This window comes from Pseudorca crassidens, chromosome 13 (assembly GCF_039906515.1).
Source record: "Pseudorca crassidens isolate mPseCra1 chromosome 13, mPseCra1.hap1, whole genome shotgun sequence".
Classification (NCBI taxonomy): domain Eukaryota; kingdom Metazoa; phylum Chordata; class Mammalia; order Artiodactyla; family Delphinidae; genus Pseudorca; species Pseudorca crassidens.
This window is the reverse complement of record NC_090308.1, coordinates 12,353,820-12,369,570: the sequence shown is the minus strand read 5'-3', so window position 1 is coordinate 12,369,570 and position 15,751 is coordinate 12,353,820. Positions and strand designations below refer to the sequence as shown.

The 15,751-nt window shown below is 40.2% G+C and overlaps 1 protein-coding gene across 5 annotated transcripts in view; it reads right to left on the bottom strand.

Moving 5' to 3' along the window:
• The window catches only part of CNKSR3 (CNKSR family member 3), a 100,897-nt gene that overhangs the window by 36,254 nt on the left and 48,892 nt on the right, over window positions 1-15,751 (bottom strand). For 4 of the 5 annotated variants that reach the window (XM_067701718.1, XM_067701716.1, XM_067701717.1 and 1 more), the window contains one exon: window positions 36-199. Coding sequence is in view for 2 of the 5 variants with exons in the window: in XM_067701716.1 (XP_067557817.1) it covers window positions 36-199 (164 nt within the window). In the remaining 3 variants the exon portion in view is untranslated. Of the gene's footprint in view, window positions 1-19; window positions 200-15,751 lie in introns of all 5 variants that reach the window. The other variant, XM_067701720.1, reaches the window with a different exon arrangement.

The following is a 15,751-nucleotide window of genomic DNA, read 5'->3' as shown; positions in this document are numbered from 1 at the left end:
ATATGGTGGTACAGATCACCTTTTACTGAACTAACCAGTGCACAGAGAAGGTCGACAGCCTCCAACACAAGTTCCTGGTGTCCAATTCGTGTGACACCCAGCTCCTCAAGATCCTGATGGGAAATCTGCAGCAGCTGCTCTCCATTTATCTTCTCCCGTTCAAACTTGTAGACATACTGCTGCAGGCAATCATCTAACCCTACCAAAAAAAAAAGCAAAAGGGTCCATTATTGTCATTTTTGTTCCTTTACTCAAAAAGATGCCCACATTTAAATCAACCTCAGGAATTGCCAATTATGCTCCACTATTTGATTGTCTATACAATGTATATTGCACCTGAAGGACATCTTTCAAGTGTGTCCTCATCTTTTTAAGTAGATTTTAAATCTAATGCACAGCTTATCTGTACAGCAGAAAGTAACACAACATTGTAAAGCAATTATACTGCGATAAAAAAAAGGTTAAAATGGTCAATTTTATGTGCTGTATCTTTTACCACCTTTAAAAAATAAATAATTAAAAATGTTTTATTTTTAAAAATGCAAAAAGAGAAATTTCAAATGGATCCTACACAATTTTTTTTTTTTTTTTTTGCAGTATGCGGGCCTCTCACTGTCGTGGCCTCTCCCGTTGCGGAGCACAGGCTTCGGACGCGCAGGCTCAGCGGCCATAGCTCACGGGCCCAGCCGCTCCGCGGCATGTGGGATCTTCCCGGACTGGGGCACGAACCCGTGTCCCCTGCATCGGCAGGCGGACTCTCAACCACTGCGCCACCAGGGAAGCCCTATCCTACACAATTTTGACAGTTACCATCCCATTCCCTTTCAGCTAAAAGAATAAACACTAACCCCTGCTGACTTGAAATGCTAGTTATCTGTGCTAGACATATGTTTGTCTGTTTGCTAAGCAGTCTTCCTCTGGAACACCATCCCTCTCCCAGCCCATGTGATCCCAATGGACTTGCCAATCAAGATGCTTTGCCACAGTGATTGGCCACACTATTCTATCCATCAGCCAGTTATAGGTTCAGGGATGACCATGTGACTCAAGCAGAACCAATCAAAATCTTCCCTGATATTTGATATATGAACATAGGAAGACAAAGTCCCCTTCTTCCTTTCCAATTAGAAGTCATAAAGATACAAACTTGGGGATGCTGGCAGTCATTTTTCTGATCAGTTTTACAAAATAAATCTATTCGAGACAAAGAAGATGTCCCAGTAATATCCAACATGTCCCTGGATCTAACCCTACTTAAAGATACTTCTAACCCCAGCATTTTTTACTTAAATCAAAATAAATTCCCTTGTTAGCTTAAGCTTATCTGTGTTGAGTTTCTGTCCCTTGCAACTGAAAAAGTTCTGATGAATACAAGATCTAGAGGAGTAGGTACCAGCAGTGGTACCAGAGAAAGACAATGTTAAATGGGTTAGTTTATGGGAATTTTTCCAGGTCAAATACTACTGCCAACAGTGTTGTATTTTAATGTTCTTATATAATGATTAAAATAGGTAACCCTAAAAGAACTTGGGATTCTTTACTCCTGTATAGAGAACTCTCTGGTCAACACGTTAATGGTTTTACTGGAAAATCTTATACTAAATTAGTTGATCTATTTAAGCCCAAAAATAAAAGCCACCTTAGTGTTTTAAAAGGTAGATTTATATAAATTCAATCCCAACACAAAGGATGAAAACTCAATTTAACTAGAATAAAGTATGTGGAAGGCATGCTGCTGTCCCCTTCCCACCCAAACACACAAGCACACACACACTTCATTTAACTCTCACGAAAGCTCTATGCGGGTACTCTGAACCAGGAAAAGTAGACGTGGGTCCGGCACTTACTTCTGGCAATACTAAGGTCCATGCATCTCAAAATCTGATATCCTAGGCTAAACGATATCTCTGCCCCACTTTTTTGAAAGTTTTGAAAGTGGCAAAAGCTTTCACCTCCTGATAAGATGTAGAAAGAGGAGCAATGTCCTGATAACTGTTTGGGATGATCAAATAAATACAGGAAGAGATTAAGAAAAAATTAATTTTATGATAACTAGTCAGAACCAACCCATCCTCCCTGGAGTGACATCTGTCTATCAGAGGGGATCTGTCACACAGCAGCAAGGTTGGGGACACTGATATAAACTCAGCTCTACTTTGATCGCCTCGAGCCACACGTGGCCTCCATGGCATGTGAGTGGGGCAGACAGTGGAGGCCACACAAGTCAGCAGGCATGGAGTATCATGCCACTGGGGCAGCCGGGGGCAGCTGCACAGAATCCAGCTGCAGTAGTCAACAGTGACAAGGGCCAAAAGCCGAGGAGAGCCTCCTTAAAACTTTATTCCCATTTCATAGATGACTAAATTAGGGCTCGTGTAAGTTGCATAACTTGTCCACAGTCACATAGCTAGTAAGATGCCAAGAGAAGGATTTTGTCAGCCATTTTCTTCAGCTCAATACAGAAGAGCTCAAATTCAAATCAAGGTTTGTTGCCCCAAGCCCTGATCCTTTTGCATTCTACCCTGCAAACATGAGATGATAAAAATTCCTCTCCAAACACCTTCTTAAATCAGCAGTAAGGTCTAATTACAAAACAGTTATTATTAAAATAGAATCATGGAAACCTAGAGGTACTTAAAAGATACTTCACATTTTATTGAATGCAAAAAATTGGGAAAGTATGGACAAAAGACTAATTACTATGAATTTTTTGCCCTAAATGACTTAGCCAGTTTTAAGCCAGATCAAACCAATATCTTACAATCTCCCCTCCTTCAGAAGGTTCTCTTCCTTTGCCTACTTTTAAGCTTTAAAAGGAATTTTTGTTTTAACTTGTCATAAAAATTTAAGACAGCTATATTGTCCATTTCAACCCTGTCACGGCTGAATTGATCTTCCTAAGATTCATATGTTGAAGTTCTAATCAGCAATACAATACCTCAGAACACCACTGTATTTGGAGGTAGTGTCTTTAAAGAGGTGATTAAGTTAAATGAGGTCATATGGATGAGCCCAAACCCAGTATGACTGAGTCCTTATAAGAAGAGGAGACACACATACACAGACAAGAACGTGTAAAGACACAGGGAGAAGAAGGTATCTACAAGCCAAGGAGAGAGGCCTCAGAAGAAACCATCTCTGCTAACACTGTGATCTCAGACTTCTAGCCGCCAGAATTTCAAGAGAATAAATTCCTGTTGTTTCAGCCACGCAGTCTGTGATACTTTGTTATGACAGCCCTAACAAACCAACACAAACCTACACTTTATTTCATGTTCATCCACATGCGATAAACTCTTTCCTAAAATAAACAAGGCCCAATGACCAAAAGAATTGCAATTCCTGTTTACTGTGCCAAGCAAGTTCTTTGCTCAAAATACGAGAACAAAACCAACTCATATTAGTTGTCACGTGCAGGATAAACCAGTCCATTAAGTGTAAAGTGAAGGAACCATGCACTATGGATGTTCGTAAAATTTCACCCTTGAATAATAAGTAGAAATAAAGATGAGGCCAGATTTCTCTCTTTTTTTTTTTTTTTTTTTTTGCAGTACGCAGGCCTTCCACTGCTGTGGCCTCTCCCGTTGCGGAGCACAGGCTCCGGACGCGCAGGGTCAGCGGCCATGGCTCACAGGCCCAGCCGCTCCACGGCACGTGGGATCTTCCTGGACCGGGGCATGAACCCGTGTCCCCTGCATCGGCAGGCGGACTCTCAACCACTGTGCCACCAGGGAAGCCCCAGATTTCTCTTTTAACTATGAAAAGTTTCACTGAAGAAACAGGATTTCAGAAATAGCTTCAGTGCATTAAGGAAATATTTCGGACACAGAGAAGAAGGTTGAGATGAAAGGTGTGATGAAGTTTCTGGATAGGACAAGAGGGAACTGAACAAAACAGCAGAACATCTGCCTGAGAAAAGGCAAGAATCTCCTTGAAGATTCTGAGGAATATAAATGGTCTGATCTCAACTAATCAGAAGATCCCTGAGATGTAGGAGAATTACCAAGTAGAAACACCATGTTGCTACCTACCCAAATACAGAATCTAGAGTGGCTTAAAGACTTTTCCCTATGGAAGCAGTCTAAATGCCCGTCAACAGATGAATGGAGAAAGAAGATGTGATATGCATATTACTCAGCCATAAAAAAGAATGAACTAATGCCATTTGCGGCAACATGGATGGACCTTGAGATTATCATACTACACAAAGTAAGTCAGAGAAAGACAAATATCATATGATATCACTTATATATGGAATCTAAAAAAATGATACAAATGAATTTTGAAACAAACTCAGACAAAGAAAACAAATTTATGGTTACCAAAGGGGAAGGGGTGGGGAGAGATAAATTAGGAGCTTGGGATTAGCAGATAAACACTACTATATATAAAATAGATAAGCAACAAGGGCCTACTGTATAGTACAGGGAACTATATTCAATATCTTGTAATAACCTATAATGGAAAAGACTCTTGAGAGGAATAGAAATACATACATATATATATATATATATATGTATATATAACTGAATTACTTTGCTAAACACCTGAAACTAACACAACACTGTAAATCAACTATACTTCAATAAAAAATTTAAAAAGTAAAAAGAATTTCCCCTCAAGGGACATGTCTATTGAACATGCTAAGTTTTAAATAGTATTGTCTCCCGTTTTATTATTCCAATACAAGACGGCCTATTGTTCAGTTATCCTATTGTTTAGAATACAATTACACATTTATAAACAGCCAAATCAAACTATTACGCAGTCCCACGAAGGAGGGGAAAATCCCCAATTTCAAATAAACTGGTTTTAGAATTTGGAATACACAGTACACTTTAACCTATTTGTCAAATGTATCTATTTACCAGTTCTTTGCTTCAAAGAACTTACTGAAAGTCTAGCAGCGCTGAGAGAAACACAGAATTAAATAAAATTAGATTAAACACATTCCATTTACACAAATTAAACACATAATTCAATGTGAAAAGAACCAGGAAGGCAAAGGACAGGGAGTTCCCACAGAATGGAAGCAGCAGGGAGAGACAGCCAGACTTTCTCCCCTCTTCCCAAACCTGTAAATGACCCTAAAATTTCAGAGAAATCCCAAAGGCAACAAGGAAAAAAAAAAAAGAAATATCTTACGATTTTTAAAAATACTATTTTATAATTTATATCAGAAAGCAACAGGGCAGTGGTTAAGAGCCTGAGTTCCAATCTCAATCCTACTTCTTGCTAACTGGTTACCTGGGGCAAGTTACCCAGTTGGCTCATTTGTAAAACAGAGATAATAACACTACCTACTACACAGATCTGTGATGAAAATTAAGTGTTAATAGTTATAAAGAGCTTAGAACACTATGAAGCAAATAATTACATATTTCGTTCGATTAAAAAGTGATTTATTCAGGTCGTCAGTCCCCTCGGTGTTCAAAACAAAAGTTGCTAGAGAGACACACAAACTCGCAAAAGCTTAGGTAGCCCCCTCTGGAACAGCATAAATTGGAGATAAAATAAAATCTCAACAGCCTTTCTTATTAGCTTCCCCAGAATATATTCCCAAATTTGGTCGTTTACCGTTATCATTGATCCTACCTAAAAATGTTTTAGGATTTATATATTGGAATACAAGCACCATGAAAGTAGAGTCTTCGTTTTTATTCATTGCTATTCCCCAGCATCTAGAACATTGCTGGTGCATAATGTTTGTGAAATAAATAACTGAATGCATAAGATAGACAAAGAACTTCATGTTCTTACCAATGCACAAGTCACCTGATTTTATTTTCCAACACAAGTGAGTCACTAAAATTAACAGAACTACTGATTGTGATATCAGGGTATTTGTTGCAAGTTTCAATGTTTCAAGATTAAAGGAGGTCATTTCTATACTGGGAAATACTATAAACAAAATGAAACCCCAAAACAAAACTCCAATCTTTGACAAGATACTTGCTCTGTACTAAGGATTAGTTTTTATTAACTAATTAATCTCTCCAAAATGTGGAAAGGATTGTGTACATGAAGATTAAGACATGAGAGTAAATGCCCCAGTGCAAAAACTCTAGAGCTATTCTCTTCTAATTTTCTGTACGAGACTGAAATCAGATTGTTGACTAGATCAGCCTCTGTCCTGGCAGGTGTGGCCCATGAAAAAGACATCCCAAAGCTATGCTTTCAGCCTATAGGCTCAAGGCAGCAAAACCTCTAATTCCACAAAGACAGTGAGTCCAGAGTTGTTCTGACAGCCCTTCACATCAAGTACTTTGATCATTAAAGTATTTTTAACCACAGGATTTTGCTTTATTTTGCTATGTTTTAAAGGAAATGTGTTGGTGTCCCGGTTCAAGATGGCAGAGTAGAAGGACATGCGCTCACTCCCTCTTGCAAGAGCACCAGAATCACAACTAACTGCTGAACAATCATTGACAGGAAGACACTGGAACTCACCAAAAAAGACACCCCACATCCAAAGACAAAGGAGAAGCTGCAATGAAACGGCAGGAAGGGCGCAATCACAATAAAATCAAATCCCATTACCACTGGGCGTGTGAATCACAAACTGGAGATCACTTATACCACAGAAATCCAGCCACTAGAGTGCAGGTTCTGAGCCCCACAGCAGGCTTCCCAACCTGGGGGTCTGGCAACAGGAGGAGAAATTCCCAGAGAATCAGACTTTGGAGGCTAGCAGAATTTGATTGCAGGACTTCGACAGGACTTGGGGAAAAACAGACTCCACTCTTGGAGGGCACACACAAAGTAGTGTGCTCATCAGGACCGGGGGGAAAGAGCAGTGACCCCAGAGGAGACTGAACCAGACCTGCCTGCTAGTGTTGGAGGGTCTCCTGCAGAGGCTGGGAGTGGCTATGGCTCACCATGGGGACAAGGACACTGGCAGCAGAATTTCTGGGAAGTACTCCTTGGCATGAGCCCTCCCAGAGTCCGCCATTAGCCCCACCAAAGAGCTGGGTAGACTCCAGTGCTGGGTCGCCTCAGGCCAAACAACCAACAGGGAGGGAACCCAGCCCCACCCATCAGCAGACAAGTGGATTCAAGCTATACTGAGCTCTGTCCACCAGAGCAAAACCCAGCTCTACCCGCCACCAATCCCTCCCATCAGGAAGCTTGCATAAGACTCTTAGATAGCCTCATCCACTAGAGGGCAGACAGCAGAAGCAAGAAGAACTACAATCCTGCAGCCTGTGGAACGAAAACCACATTCACAGAAAGATAGACAAAATGAAAAGGCAGAGGGTATGGACCAGAAGAAGGAACAAGATAAAACCCCAGAAAAACAATTAAAGGAAGTGGAGATAGGCAACCTTCCAGAAAAATAATTCAGAATAATGATAGTGAAGATGATCCAGGACCTCAGATAAAGAATGGAGGCAGAGATCAAGAAGATGCAAGAAATGTTTAACAAAGGCCTAGAAGAATTAAAGAACAAACACCTAGAAGAATTAAAGAACAAACAAACAGAGATGAACAACACAGTAACTGAAATGAAAAATACACTAGAAGGAATCAATAGCAGAATAACTGAGGCAGAAGAACAGATAAGTGACCTGGAAGACAGAATGGTGGAATTCATTGCCGTGGAACAGAAGAAAGAAAAAAGAATGAAAAGAAATGAAGACAGCCTAAGAGAACTCTGGGACAACATTAAATGCACCAACATTCACATTACAGCAGTCCCAGAAGGAGAAGAGAGAGAGAAAGGACCCAAGAAAATATTTGAAGAGATTATAGTCGAAAACTTCCCTAACATGGGAAGGGAAATAGCCACCCAAGTCCAGGAAGTGCAGAGAGTCCCAGGCAGGATAAACACAACGAGAAACACGCTGAGACACATAGTAATCAAATTGACAAAATCAAAGACAAAGAAAAATTATTAAAAGCAACAAGGGAAAAATGACAAATAACATACAAGGGAACTCCCATAAGATTAACAGCTGATTGCTCAGCAGAAATTAAAAAGCCAGAGGGAGTGGCACGATATATTTAAAGTGATGAAGGGGAAGAACCTACAACCAAGATTACTCTACTGGCAAGGATCTCATTCAGACTCGATGGAGAAGTCAAGAGCTTTACAGACAAGTAAAAGCCAAGAGAATTCAGCGCCAACAAACGAGCTCTACAACAAATGCTAAAGGAACTTCTCTAAGTGGGAAACACAAGAGAAGAAAAGGACCCACAAAAACAAACCCAAAACAATTAAGGAAATGGTCATAGGAACATATATATAGATAATTAACTTAAACGTGAATGGATTAAATGCTCCAACCAAAAGACACAGGCTTGCTGAATGGATACAAAAACAAGACACATATATATGCTGTGTACAAGAGACCCACTTCAGACCTAGGGACACATACAGACTGAAAGTGAGGGGATGGAAAAAGATATTCCATGCAAATGGAAATCAAAAGAAAGCTGAAGTAGCAATTCTCATATCAGACAAAATAGACTTTAAAATAAAACTATTACAAGAGACAGACAAGGACACTACATAATGATCAAGGGATCAATCCAAGAAGAAGATATAACAATGATAAATATTTATGCACCCAACATAGGAGCACCTCAACACATAAGGCAAGTGCTAACAGCTATAAAAGAGGAAATCGACAGTAACACAATCATAGTGGGGTACTTTAACACCTCATTTACACCAATGGACAGATCATCCAAACAGAAAATTAATAAGGAAACACAAGCTTTAAATGACACAATAGACCAGATAGATTTAATTGATATTTATAGGACATTCCATCCAAACACAGATTACACTTTCTTGTCACACGGAACATTCTCCAGCATAGATCACATCTTGGGTCACGAATCAAGCCTCAGTAAATTTAAGAAAATTGAAATCATATCAAGCATCTTTTCTAACCACAACATTATGAGATTAGAAATGAATTACAGGGAAAAAAACGTAAAGAACACATACACATGGAGGTTAAACAATACGTTACTAAATAACCAGAGATCACTGAAGAAATCAAAGACGAAATCAAAAAAATACCTAGAGACAAATGAGGATGAAAACACAACGATCCAAAACCTATGGGTGCAGCAAAAGCAGTTCTAAAAGGGAAGTTTATAGCTATACAAGCCTACCTCAAGAAACAAGAAAAATCTCAAATAAACAATCTAACCTTACACCTAAAGGAACCAGAGAAAGAAGAACAAACAAAACCCAAAGTTAGCAGGAGGAAAGAAATCATAAAGATCACAGCAAAAATAAATGAAATAGAAACAAAGAAAACAATAGCTAAGATAAATAAAAGTAAAAGCTGGTTCTTTGAGAAGATAAACAAAATTGATAAACCATTAGTCAGACTCATCAAGAAAAAGAAACAAAATGGATAAACCATTAGTCAGACTCAAGAAAAAGAGGGAGAGGACTCAAATCAATAAAGTTAGAATTGAAAAAGAAGTTACAACAGACACTGCAGAAATACAAAGCATCCTTAGAGACTACTACAAGCAACTCTATGCCAATAAAATGGATAACCTGGAAGAAATGGACAAATTCTTAGAAAGGTATAACCTTCCAAGACTGAACCAGGAAGAAATAGAAAATATGAACAGACCAAGCACAAGTAAAGAAATTGAAACTGTGATTAAAAATCTTCCAACAAACAAAAAGTCCAGGACCAGAGGGCTTCACAGGTGAATTTTATCAAACATTTAGAGAAGAGCTAACACCTATCCTTCTCAAACTCTTCCAAAAAATTGCAGAGGAAGGAACACTCCCAAACTCATTCTATGAGGCCACCATCATCATGATACCAAAACCAGACAAAGATGTTACAAAAAAGAAAATTACAGGCCAATAACCCTGATGACCATAGATGCAAAAATCCTCAACAAAATACTAGCAAACAGAATCCAACAACACATTAAAAGGATCATACACCATGATCAAGTGGGATTTATCCCAGGGATGCAAGGATTCTTCAATCTATGCAAATCAATGTGATACACCATATTAACAAATTGAAGAATAAAAACCATATGATCATCTCAATAGATGCAGAAAAAGCTTTTGACAAAATTTAACACCCATTTATGATCAAAACTCTCCAGAAAATGGGCATAGAGGGAACCTACCTCAACATAATAAAGGCCATATACAACAAACGCACAGCAAACATCATTCTCAATGGTGAAAAACTGAAACCATTTCCTCTAAGATAGGAACAAGACAATGATGTCCACTCTCACCACTATTGTCAACATAGTTTTGGAAGTCCTGGTCACAGCAATCAGAGAAGAAAAAGGAATAAAAGGAACACAAATTGGAAAAGAAGAAGTAAAACTGTCACTGTTTGCAGATGACATGATACTATACATAGAGAATCCTAAAGATGCCACCAGAAAACTACTAGAGCTAATCAATGAATTTGGTAAAGTTTCAGGATATAAAATTAATGCACAGAAATCTCTTGCATTCCTATATACTAATGATGAAAAATCTGAAAGAGAAATTAAGGAAACACTCCCATTTACCATTGCAACAAAAAGAATAAAATACCTAGGAATAAACCTACCTAGGGAGACAAAAGACCTGTATGCAGAAAACTATAAGACACTGATGAAAGAAATTAAAGATGATACCAACAGATGGAAGATATACTATCCAAGATATATGTTCTTGGATTGGAAGAATCAATATTGTGAAAATGACTATACTACCCAAAGCAATCTACAGATTCATTGCAATCCCTATCAAATTACCAATGGCATTTTTTACAGAACTAGAACAAAAAATCTTAAAATTTGTATGGAGACAAAAAAGACCCCGAATAGCAAAAGCAGTCTTGAGGGAGAAAAACGGAGCTGGAGAAATCAGACTTCCTGACTTCAGACTATACTACAAAGCTACAGTAATCAAGACAATATGGTACTGACACAAAAACAGAAATATAGATCAATGGAACAGGATAGAAAGCCCAGAGATAAACCCACGCACCTATGGGTAACTAATCTATGACAAAGGAGGCAAGGATATACAATGGAGCAAAGGTAGTCTCTTCTATAAGTGGTGCTGGGAAAACTGGCCAGCTACATGTAAAAGAATGAAATTAGAACACTCCCTAACACCATACACAAAAATAAACTCAAAATGGATTAAAGACCTAAATGTAAGGCCAGACACTATGAAACTCTTAGAGGAAAGCATAGGAAGAACACTCTTTGACATAAATCACAGCAGTAACTTTTTTGATACACCTCCTAGAGTAATGGAAATAAAAACAAAAATAAACAAATCGGACCTAACGAAACTTAAACGCTTTTGCAAAGCAAAAGAAACTACAGACAAGACAAAAAGACAACCCTCAAAATGGGAGAAAATATTTGCAAACAAATCAACGGACAAAGGATTAATCTCCAAAATATATAAACAGCTCATGCAGCTCAATATTAAAAAAACAACAATCCAGTCCAAAAATGGGCAGAAGACCTAAGTAGACATTTCTCCAAAGAAGACATACAGATGACCAAGAAGCACATGAAAAGCTGCTCAACATCACTAATTATTAGAGAAATGCAAATCAAAACTACAGTGAGGTATCATCTCACACCAGTTAGAATGGGCATCATCAGAAAATCTACAAGCAACAAATGCTGGAGAGGGTGTGGAGAAAAGGGAAACCTCTTGAACTGTTGGTGGGAATGTAAATTGATACAGCCACTATGGAGAACAGTAGGGAGGTTCCTTAAAAAACTGAAAATAGAACTACCATATGGCCCAGCAATCCCACTACTGGGCATATACCCAGAGAAAACCATAATTCAAAAAGACACATGCACCCCAATGTTCATTGCAGCACTATTTACAATAGCCAGGTCATGGAAGCCACCTAAATGCCCATCGACAGATGAATGGATAAAGAAGATGTGGTACATATATACAATGGAATATTACTCAGCCATAAAAAGGAACGAAACTGAGTCATTTGTAGAGACGTGTATGAATCTAGAGACTGTCATACAGAGTGAAATAAGTCAGAAAGAGAAAAACAAATACCGTATATTAATGCATATATGTGGAACCTAGAAAAATGGTACAGATCATCCAGTTTGCAGGGTAGAAATAGAGACACAAATGTAGAGAACAAACATATGGACACCAAGGGGGGAAAGCAGCAGGGGGTGGGGGTGGGGGTGTGATAAATTGTACGATTGGGATTGACATGTATACACTGATGTGTATAAAATGGATGACTAATAAGTACCTGCTGTATAAAAAAAATAAGTAAAATAAAATTCAAAAATAAATAAATAAAGTAAATGTGTTGATTCGGAAATCGATCTAACTAACACTTGTAGATTTGCATCTCATGTAGGTCCCCTAAAAGGGCCACCAAGTGCCAGATGATGCAAACAGGGTTCGGGTATACTGTATTCTTTGACTAGGAGAATCAATCACAGATCACACAATTCAATTTAATTCCACAACAGTATGGAGCAATGACCACATACAAGGCACTGTACCGGGGAGGAACCTCCAGTGCAAAGGAGATGAACATTTAGCGGGAGGTCAGTTCTTGATTATCTGAACCAAAGGGAAGGAAGCAAGGCTTGGGTGGAACATTTACATCTCATTACAATATTCTCGGAATTCCCAACACTTCTAAAAACATTAAATGGTTAAGGATCTGACATCAAAACTCCTCCGCCTTCTCAACTTACTGACACTCCTGATTCAATGTATTATAACGTCTCCCCAGAATTCAGAAGGGTGGTCTACTGTTCGGACCTCCAAGTATCTTTTCGTGAAGTGAGACACGCAACTCTATCCTAGAATGACTTTCTTTGTCACCCCGTTTTGTAGAAGTCTGTAGGCCTTAATTTTAAAACTAGCTGATAGGGGACTTCCCTGGTGATCCAGTGGCTGAGACTCTGCCTTCCCAATGTAGGGGACCCAGGTTCAATCCCTGATCAGGGAACTAGATCCCACATGCCACAACTAAGAGTTCACATGCCGCAATGAAAAGACCCTGCATGCAGAAACGAAGATCCCGTGTACTGCAACTAAGCCCCGGCGCAGCCAAATAAATAAATAAATATTAAAAAACAAAACAAAAACAAAAAACTACCTGATAAAACTGGTTTAAGTATAGCAGTATGAATTCAGGCAATAACACCATGTTTGAAACACAGGGTGTACTGAGTTTTAGCTCCATAACGTTGAAGGATTGAGGAATTTTTTTTGCCTGGTCAGACGGGCTCCTGACCCACTGGCCTTTCCTAATGAGTCAAAACTACAATCAGTGTCTCCAGGAGGAACGGTGAAGGGGGGAGTCTGTTACCGACCAGGGTTCTTGGCCTCCTTAATCAACAGAAATTGATCAGAGGCCAGACAAAAAATTCCGGCAAGGCTTTATTGGGGCCCCTGCTGCAGCACGGGGAGCAAAAACAAGTAACAGGTTCCCTTGCTCACTCCCGGAGGTGGGGCGAGCTGGTTCCTTATATAGGGTGAGGGTGGGGGCGGGTCCAGAGGGATGGGCTGGAGTGGGGGCTTAGGTGTTTTGCCCGCCCCTTTGGAGGGGTTGAGTGCAGGGGGCATGCGCAGTGCCCTGCTTTTGCTCCCGGCTCTTCAGAAGCAGCTGTTGGGTTTTTGCTCTTTTTGTATCTTGTCCAGAATCTGCCCCAGCTGTGCATGCACGCAGTTCTTTTTAGTCCCTTGTAGCTTCTTTGTATTCTGTTGCCCGAGGAGACGTGTGTCCAGGTGCAGGCGCTGAAGCAAAGGGTCCCAGGTCCCAGCCTGTCTCAGCCCCAGCGGCAGCCTGAGACAAAAGGACACAGCCAGCTGTGCCGCTGCCTTTGCAGCTGCTGAGACCCCTGACGGAAGCACAGTTCCTCCCTCTGGATATGGAAGGACCCAATTTCCTCACAAGCCATCCTCTTTCTCCCGTGTCAGAATATCCTGTGTGCACTCTGAGGGGAGAAAACTGCAGCCATGACCTCCCTTCTTCAGCTCAGGATCCGCCACCGATCTCGAAAGGACAAGGAGTAGCAAGAAAAGCAAAATGAACTGCACACTGAAGGTAACACAAGCCCAAGCCAACTATCAAAAATGGTGAATTGATGTTGCTAATCAAATGATGACCAGATCTAAGAGAACTACTAGAAATATGGTGTCACATCTCATGATGTAACATCCTAATGTTAATGAAGAATCGCACATTAAACATACATTTGCCTTGTGATTTTTAAAAAGTATTTCTTACCCTTTGGATATGCCTAATTCTTATGTTAGGTTTTATAATATGCACTATAGTCCAGTAGAATGTGTGTATTACTTAGAGATAAATGTCTACGTACTGTCAGTGTGTGCCCGCAAATTATTGACTTATGGAAAAGCACGATCAAAAATCTAAAGGCGGGGCTTCCCTGGTGGCGCAGTGGTTGAGAGTCCGCCTGCCGATGCAGGGGACATGGGTTCGTGCCCCGGTCCGGGAAGATCCCACGTGCCGCGGAGGGGCGGGGCCCGTGAGCCATGGCCGCTGAGCCTGCGCGTCCGGAGCCTGTGCTCCGCAACGGGAGAGGCCACAACAGTGAGAGGCCCGTGTACCGCCAAAAAAAAAAAAATTAAAAAAAAAAAATCTGAAGGCTACAGAGCTATACAGTGATGCGTTCCAAATTCTGCTCTCTAATCTAAAACTCAACACAGTTCAAACCTAAACTCATCCTTCTCATCAAGCCTGCCTCTCCCCCATTTTCCTTATTTTGGTCAATGACCCCAAGGCGTACAGAGCTGTCCAGCCAGAAAGTGGAAGCCATCCGCCTCCTCCTCCAGATTCTTCATCCCCAGGACTTCAAGTCTTCAGGTTTTTGAGTTCTCGCCATCTTAATGCTGAGTACCCCTCCACTAGATCTCCTCTGTCTTGTCTTACTGTCACAGCTGCCCAGGTTTCTACAATCATCCAGAAACTGGTTCCCATGCTCAGTCCCTCCTTCCTCTTGGTTCCTCCTCCACAATCTCACCTGAGCAAAACCATCCCCTCCTTGACAGAGCGAAATCTGTGAGCTTAGCTGGGCATTCCAAGCACTTGAGGACCTGTTGTCTGCCAAACTCCTCTACAATCCCACTTTTCTATAACATTCATCTTTCTGGTGAGGATGTAGAAAAACACCCATTTCGCTGAGTTTCTCCAAAAGGAACAAAGGTGTAACTCACAGATCGGCAAATACAGCGCATGGGCCAAATCTGGCCCACCGCCCGGTTTTGGAGGTGAAGTTTTATGGGAACACAGCCATGCTCTTTTGTTTACATACTGTCTCTGGCTGTCTTCGAGATACAATAACAGAACTGAGTAACTGAGACAGAGACCAAATGCCCACAAGGCCTAAAATACTTACTATCTGGCCTTCTAGAGAAAAGGTGTGCAAGGCCTTGGTATAAGCAACAGCAGCAAGGAGCACAGAGTGACGGTAAATCCGCCAACTGGAAAAGCAGACTAGACTGGGAATGAAGTGAATCTGATTGTTTCTTTTCTTTTGATATTTTTGAAAGAATCATTTAATATAATTACACTGAATTAAAAAGCAGAGAAAATGTTATCTCCTTCCCTCCCTCCCCAAAAAAATCCTGAACATGTTTTAGGAGACCTCTTACAACTTTTTATCCACTTTGTATATAATAAAACTCACCAATTTTCAGTGTACCAGTCGATGAGTTTTGACTAATACATACAGCCATGTAACCACACCACAATCATGATGTGAACAT